This window comes from Salvelinus sp. IW2-2015, unplaced genomic scaffold, assembly GCF_002910315.2.
Source record: "Salvelinus sp. IW2-2015 unplaced genomic scaffold, ASM291031v2 Un_scaffold5369, whole genome shotgun sequence".
In the NCBI taxonomy this organism is placed as follows: Eukaryota; Metazoa; Chordata; class Actinopteri; order Salmoniformes; family Salmonidae; genus Salvelinus; species Salvelinus sp. IW2-2015.
In genome coordinates, this window is record NW_019946634.1 from 62,158 (window position 1) to 71,235 (window position 9,078).

General features: G+C 43.8%; 1 protein-coding gene across 1 annotated transcript; it reads left to right on the forward strand.

Annotated features, from left to right (window-relative positions):
* The first annotated feature begins 3,888 nt into the window (after positions 1 to 3,888).
* Positions 3,889 to 4,800, forward strand: LOC112078182 (alpha/beta hydrolase domain-containing protein 17C). The gene has a single exon (XM_024144491.2). It carries the CDS (start codon positions 4,312 to 4,314, stop codon positions 4,798 to 4,800), a length of 489 nt encoding a protein of 162 aa, XP_024000259.1. The 5' UTR covers positions 3,889 to 4,311.
* Positions 4,801 to 9,078: the final 4,278 nt, after the last annotated feature.

Here is a 9,078-nt window from a genome sequence, read left to right on the forward strand (position 1 = left end):
TTTTATTGATGGAAGGTTATGATATCCTTCTAGGTCCTTGAGCGTGGCTGAGGTCACCCATGACGAGCTCGAAACCAGACTACATAGCGGAGAAGGTACGGTAGGATTCAAAACGGTTGGGTTATCTGTTTGTTTAAACTTGCTTTCAAAGACTTTAGAAAGACAGGGTAAGGATGGATATAGGTCTAACAGTTTGGGTCCTAGAGTGTCCCCCCCGTTGAAGCCCTCCTTCACCGCGGCCAGCTTCCATCTTTAAGGATCTCAGACAATACGAAAGAGATGTTGAACAGGCTAGTAATAGGGCTAGCAAAATTGTGGTGGATTAATTTTACGAACGAGAGAGTTCAGATTGTCTAGCCCCAGCTGATTTGTAAGGGTCCAGATTTTGCGCTCTTTCAAGACATCAGCTATCTGGATTTGAATGAAGGAGAAAGCGGGGGGGGGGGGCTTTGGACAAGTTGCTCTCGGGGGCAGGGCTTGTTGGCCAGGGTAGGGGTGGCCAGGTGAAAGACATGCGCAGCCGTAGAAAAATGCTTATTGAAATTAATCAATTATCGTGGATTTATCAGTGGTGACAGTGTTTTCCTAGCCTCAGTGTAAGTGGCAGCTGGGGAGGAGGTGCTTCTTATTATTAATTAAGATGGTGAAGCAAAGCACTTTTAAGAACAACACCGGCATCCTCTAACTGACAGGATGAGGGTCAATATCCTTCAGGATACCCGGGACAGGTCGATTAGAAATGTCCTGCTCGCTGAAGTGTTTTTTAAGAAGAGCGTTTGACCGCGGACCCATTACGGACGCAGGCAATGAGGCAGTGATCGCTGAGATCCCTGGTTGAAGACAGAGGTGTATTTGGAGGCAAGTTGGTCAGGATGATATCTAATGAGGGGCCCATGTTTCGATTTAGGGTTGTCACCTTGATAGTTCCCTTGATATTTTGTGAGATTGAGGCAATCTAGTTTAAGATTGGACCTGCCTGGGTGTTACGCATATTCCAGTTTAGGTCACCTAACAGTTCGAACTCTGAAGGATAGATGTGGGGCATCCATTCACATACGGTGTCCAGGGCACAGCTGTGGGGTGGTCTATAACAAGCGGGCAACAGTGAGAGACTTCTGGAAAATAACTGTTTGGGGCACAGACGTGGATAGTTATGACAGAACTCTTAGGCTCTCTCTGCAGTAGATTTTGGCAACTCCGCCCTTTGCCATTTCTTATCTTAAGGAAATGTAGTTGGGTATGGAAATTTCAGAAATTTTTGGTGGCCTAATAAGCCAGGATTCAGACATGGCTAGGACATTAGGGTTGGCTAAAGCAGTGAAATAACAACTTAGGAGGAGACTTCTGATGTTAACAATGCTTGAAACCAAGGCTTTTACAGTTACAGAAGTCAACAAATGAGTGACTGGAGTAGGCTGTAGTACTGGAGGCTAAACAGGGCCTGGGTTAACCTCTACATCACCAGAGCGAACAAGAGGAGTAGGATAGGGTACGCTAAAGGCTTATAAGAACTGGTCATCTAGTGCTTTTGGGAACAGAGAATAAAAGGAGATTTCTGGGCGTGTGGAATAGATTAAGGGCATAGTGTACAGACAAGGGTATGGTAGGTGTGAGTTACAGTGGAGATAAACCTCGGCATTGAGTGTGACGAGAGGTTGCGTCTCTGGGGCACCAGTTAAGGTCCGCATGCGGCGGACAAAAGAGCTAGCCTAAGCATTGTTGAGCCGGTACTGGGGCGCTCTACAGTACATAAAAAACTAACCGAAACAGCCAGCAGACAAGGCATATTTGACAGAGGCATAAAGCAATCAACAGGTATTGTTAGGGAGAAGCTAGGACAACAGCTAAATGGCGATGAATGGGCATAGGGGGTCAGTTAGGTACACACAGGGCCTGAAGTTCAAAGGCTGGGCGCCGACCAGATTAAACAAAAAGAGGTAGTGTAATGAACAGTCCAGCAGTATCAGTGTGTAGCCGAGTGATCATAAGGCTAATGAGCAGCAATAGGAGAGTCAGGAGCTCGTCGGTAGTCGTCTACCTATGCTAGGCAAGCGGGAGACACAGCGTTCAGAAGCTAAAGCGGCCAGGAGATGGCGTCCTTCGGCTTACATCGCAACGGAAAGGCCTGTTGAAACACAATCGGACGATTACGTCGGGCCAGACAGTCGTGATGGATCGGCGACGGCGTCGTGTCGACAATAAGGGGTCCAGGCCCAATTGGCAAGATATTGAGACCCCGGTGATTGACTCCTCAACCTAGCATAAGCACCAGGTCTTTTAATCTTCTCATTAAACTTTCCCATTTTCAGAATCTTCTTTGCTGAGCCTGGCTATCACACAATATAAAACAATCTACCATTTTCCAATGAACCAAGCTAATTTCACCTACCCCTTTCTCTATGGCATTAGTTAGTTGGATAGGGTGTAAGGCCCTGTAGTCATCTTAAACCATCACCCACTCTTGCTTTCTACTTGCCCTCTTTATGCTTTCTTTACTAGATGCTCCAATGCATTCTGTATCACGATCTGTCTCTTCCTATGTTGTTACGTACACTCTTGGAGGGAACACAACACCCTGCTACATCTCAACTCCCCATGGAGTGAAAGTAGTATGTGATTGTAGGTGCAGATAAGGATGACAGAGGCAGAGAATATTACCATTTACAGGGAATTTATTTCCTTAACACAATAATTGGGGAAAAGGGTTAGACAGAACCAAAGCAAAGAAAGTAAAAGTTCCCTCTCCTACCTACCCACTACTTACCTAACCTTTAGCACCTCCTGGCACGCTAACCAAAATACAGGGGGTGGTCTGCCAAGGTCTTACCTAGTGTGCATAGTAAATACTACAGGTATGTATGCCTGCAGGCCTCTTGCCTAAGCACTCCCAAGATGCCTTCTCTCCCCCCTGGGAACAAACACAGAATAATTACTAACATAAAGTGAAAAATGTCAATAATCAAAAACACAGTCCTATAGGATTAAAACCACACAAACAAAACACTAAGTCCTACCTCAGAAGTAGCAGCTACAAAATCACCTTCAACAAAACTGTCACTGGGACACAACCAACACAGAAACTCAAAAGAAGGGAGCTTCTCTTTTGATGAAGGAACACTGGCTTTTATCCAGCTGGAGAAGGAGTTGGTAATTGAAAACAGCTGTTTCCCTGACGAGAGGGAGGGTTCAGAGCTCCACATCATCGATGGGACCAACCAATCAGCTGCTTAAAATCCAGGAAGCCTTCCTGAAATATACACATACAAACACATACAAATCCAAAACACAGAAACTGGGGAAGTAACATATGTCTTTCCACTACTGACCATTCTGGTCATTGACCCTTATCTCCCGCTCCATAACATCAGAACTGAACACCCATCATGGTTGCTTCACCAACTTTTTTCTCCTTTTCGTCCACATTAACTCGCTGCCCTTTCCGACCTCGAATCTGTATGTCAACATTTACTAGCCTTTAGTGCTGAGCATTAAGCAACATTTGGGGTGGTGATCACAACCAAAACTGACAGGTGCATATACCGCCACCTATCATTCTCACATTCATTCCATTTTCGCAATGAATATCTAAACCTATTTAAATTTCTGGTCCTTAAACTGTACGTTTTCTTTTCACAGCAATTTGCATGTTTGTTTTCAACCCAATGGATCTACAACTAATGTGCATTTATTCAGATGCAATATTCAGATGCAACCTCTTTCCATTAAACTTGTGGTTTTCAGGCAAACTATTGATGTAGCTAGCATGAACAAAGCTGTTGCATGATTGCATATGCATAGAGAAAACACTCATATTTCAATAAAGCCTACTATCAATGTGACTACATAATATGGCATATTATTGCTACTACGGTTCTGTTCATCACATGATTTTGACGAAAAAGTGCGAAAGGATATCCCGGTTCGACCGGAAATCTTTATTTGGCGTTACTGCTGAAAGATATGGCTGCATACACTGTATTAGCCTGTAACTCGCCGTTTACGTTTGACATAAGCTTAATTCTTCGACCAACGTTTTGAATTGTATGATAACAAGCAAGTTATATCGTTCTGTAGACACAAAAAAATCGTTAACATGTTAAACGACTTTCTGAGTTTTGTAAATCACGTTAGCTACCAAGCTATACAAAGGAGAAACCAGTTACCAGCTACTAGCCTAAGCTAGTACTAGGTGGCTAGCTAGTTTAGCTCCTTACGAAGTGTTTTATTGTTATTTGTTACCAGCTAGATAAAAAAAACCATAACTGGATACATTTGCTGGTGTTACAAAGAAAAAGCGTCTATCGAGCCTCAATGCCCGAACAAGGCCCAAGGATGAATGGTTTTTCCCTCGGCGAACTATGCTGGCTATTCTGTTGCCCGCCCTGTCCCAGTCGCATCGCATCCAAACTAGCCTTTCTCCCTCCCGAACCCACGTACTCCGTACAYACCGATGCTAACGGGACGAGTAGCCTGCATCTATCCGAGCGAGCAGACTGGCAGTACTCCCAACGCGAACTGGACGCTGTCGAGGTGTTCAACACCAGAACCAGTCGGGGAAACCGGCTGGGTTGCATGTTTGTACGATGCGCACCCAACAGCCGGTACACGTTGCTCTTTTCCCACGGTAACGCAGTGGACTTAGGCCAAATGTGCAGTTTCTACATCGGCCTCGGTTCGAGGATAAACTGCAACGTCTTCTCGTATGATTATTCGGGCTACGGTGTCAGCAGCGGGAAACCGTCAGAAAAGAACCTGTATGCGGACATCGAGGCTGCCTGGCAGGTGCTAAGGAACAAGTGAGTATAGCACTARCCTATACAGCCAGTGTCAACAAGCTAACATGCAAGCTACATAGCTAGTTGGGTTTATTGTATTGGGCTTTGTTAGTTAGCTAACGTTTGCTAGCTACTGTACTCCATTTCTATGGCTGCTCCCCCCCTCCATATTTGATTGCTATGACAACCACTATAACATGCCTACACAGMTTTTTTATTTATTTGCCTACACAGCTGAGAGCAGAGCATTAGCTATTCATTTATATGACTGAGAGGACTGGTAACATTAGATTCTGTGCACACGTTTAGGTGGTAGCTAGTTGCATAGTGATTTGATACTTTGCACATATTCAAYTGATTTTGTGGCATGCTACTCTGAACATGTCCAGAAGMTTCCATGTTTAAACTTTGATGATCTGTGCARGCCAGACAACTCCTCTTGAAGCCCACACTGGAACTTTAAACATTAATTTACAATAGTTTGCATCTTATACTTAATCAGATAAAACCTTCTGAATGAGTCCAAAAACGTTGATCTTCCAGAAATCATAAAAACGATGCTTATGGCAGGGTCAGGGCTGGATGGACCTGCCTGGCGTGCTGTGTCATTTTAGTAGCTAGAGTTACTGAGAGACAACCGCCAGCTCCCAGCTTCTTTTCGTTGTTTACTTGCTCTTTATCCGACAGGCTGTTAGTTCCTTCAGTTTCAGGTAATGTGACTGTCTGTCACATAACTCTTCAATGTAGGCCTATGCCTAGCACAGGAGGCTGGTGGCACCTTAATTGGGGAGGACAGGCTTGTGGTAAAGGCTGGAGTGGAAGCAGTGGAATGGTATCAAACACATGGTTTCCAATATTATAAGCCATCCTCCCCTCAGCAGCCTCCACTGATGTCTTGGTGCTGCCCACGGGACTTAACTCCCAAATTAAGTAGGAAGTAAAGGAGGCCTGGTCAAACTCTGCTGCCGGCGCCTTTTCAGTTCCACATTCAATATTCAAGACAACGACAGTGGTTGGATAAAGCAGAAACTTATAGGCAGCCATGTTGCTAGTCTTAATGATTATCCACCAAAAAGAGACACAAAACGGTTTATTCGCACCTGCCACCCGTCCAGCATCACTACTCTGGACGGTTCTGACTTAGAATGTGGACAACTACAAATACCTAGGTGTCTGGTAGATTGTAACTCTCCTTCCAGACTCACATTAAGCATCTCCAATCCAAAATAAATCTAGAATCGCTTCCTATTTTGCAACAAAGATCCTTCACTCATGCTGCCAAACATACCCTCGTAAAACTGATCATCCTACCGATCCTCGACGTTGGCGATATCATTTACAAAATAGCCTCCAACACTCTACTCAAACAAATTGGATGCAGTCGATCACAGTGCCATCGTTTTGTCACCAAAGCCCCATACACTAACCCACCACTGCGACCTGTACGCTCTCGTTGGCTGCCCTCGCTTCATACTCGTCGCCAAACCCACTGGCTCCAGGTCCTCTACAAGTCTTTGCTAGGTAAAGCCCGCCTTATCTCAGCTCACTTGTCACCATAGCAACACCACCTGTAGCACGTGCTCCAGCAGGTATATTTCTCTGGTCACCCCAAAGCCAATTCCTCATTTGCCGCCTTCCTTCCAGTTCTCTGCTGCCAATGACTGGACGAACTGCAAAATCACTGAAGCTGGAGACTCATATCTCCCTCACTAACTTTAAGCACCAGATGTCAGAGCAGCTCACAGATCAATGCACCTGTACATAGTCCATCTGTAAATAGCCCATCCGACTACCTCATCCCCATACTATTATTTATTTATTATTTTGCTCTTTGCACCCCAGTATCTATACTTGCACATACATCTTCTAATAGGTGAAATATAAAAAAAATACAAATAAAAGGGGTGCCGAGCATCTCCCCCTATGCAAGAATTGCCCTTTTGATTGGTGCCGTTTTTATAAACGAATTACTTTTAACATTTATTTTTAGTCTCTTTTCCAATTTGAAATGCAACAAATGCCTGTCAAACTAGATACTTCTCATGAACTCATTAATCTTGATAAAAGTCCCTCCCTTCTGCCACCACGTCTTGTCCTCATCGCAGCACCAGCTTCCCACTAGCGTTCTAGTGACAGTTTTAAATAGTTTTTGAAACACACACACACTGACGAAAAGTTATTTGTTGGCATTTACGTATGTCCCCTTTACCAGTAAAACATAATCAAATACTCTTATCTTTCACTTACTTGCTGTGCTGTTTCATTGTTCATTTGTTCAGTCTCAACCAGGATTTCATCATACATTGTCAAGCAGTGAAGTTTCAGTCTGTGCTGTCTGTGGCCTCTCTTCCTCGGTGCGCACTGTCTGTGTCCGTTTCCATCTTGTCCAGCTGTGTCTTAAACATTTCACATAAACTCGTTTTCTGTTGCCTGCGTCGAAGTAGTGGTCCTTGTACCTAGCATCAAGCATGGTGGCGACACAGGAAAGAGGCTCAGAGAGAATGCCACAAATCGCTTGTTCACAGCCTCGAGTACTTTTGCAAGTTTTAACTGCCGATACAGACCGTGGGGTTTGTTTGAGCAGGCGTTTCAATGCCATGACAGAGGGTATCCCGTCTGCTGCAGACACAGTTGAAGCTTATTTCTTGAGTCCGTTCGAACGGCGCTAGGAGTGTTTTCATGTTTCCAAGTTTCAAACATGTTCCCCAAAAGCCATTGAAAGGCAGCAGTGGTATGAGAACCAGCACATTCTTGAGCATGCAATATGGCTTTCCCTAGTACCAAATTCTCGTTGACCCACTGTTGCTGTCAGACTCAGCATGCTCATGGGGCTGACGTCGCTGGTCCAAAATGTCAGCCGTGAAGCTAATGGCAGTAACATAGCAGTAACTCATAGATGTGAGTTTCAACAATACTGTGTAACTCTGGTAGGGCAACATCTGAAAAATAGCGCCTACTTGGTAGTGTGTACCGCGCTCGACCAGTCGGCGAAAGCCTACATCATCCACGACAGAACGGTTGATTGTCAAGGAAATGAATTCCGTTTCTTGGCGTTAATGGATTGTTCCTTTTGAGTTGTCTCGCTGAAATGTTCTTACTCTTTCAAATGACTGCTCGACTTGAACTTGTTTAGTTGTTGGAAGTCTGCGCTTAGTATTTTTCAGATTTTGTTCTGTGTAGCGCTGTGTTTTTCGTGGCGTCATTACGTTATCTAGGTATGCACGTCAGCTTTGACATCGGTTTTGCATATCGGCATTAAACTAGACACGGGCCGATGATGATTTGGCATTTTTAGCTAATATCGTCCGATTCCGATATGTTCATCGATATATCGTGCATCCCTCATTTCACTAGCTGACCAATCTTACAATGTGTGTTAAGCTCTTAGGAATAATTTTTCACCTTATCAGTTATTTTAATACATTACTCTGCATTTCTTGGAACCATTAATGTCCCTAAAAATTGTGAGTATAAGCTGTGTTAATGAAATCGATTAATTCTATAGGCTACATTTAACAGTGACTCCAGGCTTGATCACTCAAGTGTGAGTCTTTACCAGTTCAAAGCCAGGGAGAAAAGCCTTTCAATTCAAACCGTGATCCTTATTAGGTCGAGGAATAACCATTTAGCGATATTGCATCTTGTGCATTCTACTATTAACACTTTCAAGAGTAAGTTTAACCACCCACACACACACACACACCACACACACACACACACACACAGACAGACATTTTGCCAACCACGGGTCCAGACTCTAGCTAACCACCATATACTAAATATCCACACCAGCCACTAGCCAGCCAACCATATATCAGACTTAGAATATTAGGAATATTAGGCTACATTATGAAGATATATTTAACATCATTGAAGATAATTTATTATGTCTAGCTAACTAGCAGATTTACATTCACCGCATCAACACAAGAATGTTCAGCTGATAGCCTACCCTCTTTTCCCCATGTCAATCATGTTTTTGTGCCACACTGGGCGGCAGGTAGTGGTTAAGAACATTGGGTCAGTAACAGTAACAGAAAGGTCATTGGTTCTAATCGCTGAGCAGACTAGGTGAAAAATCAGTCTGTGCCCTTGATCAACCCCCTTAACCCCAATTGCTCCTGTAAGTCTGCTAACTGACTCAAATGTAACGAACTAGCTTGTAATTGTGTTGCATTAATAAATAGGCCGATGCTAAAAAATAGCTAGCTACAGAAGYAGTTTGTACAGTATGTTATACATTTCTACATATGAATTCTGAAAGTATATATTTTTTATATGGTGCTTTTTATTTTTAGCACCT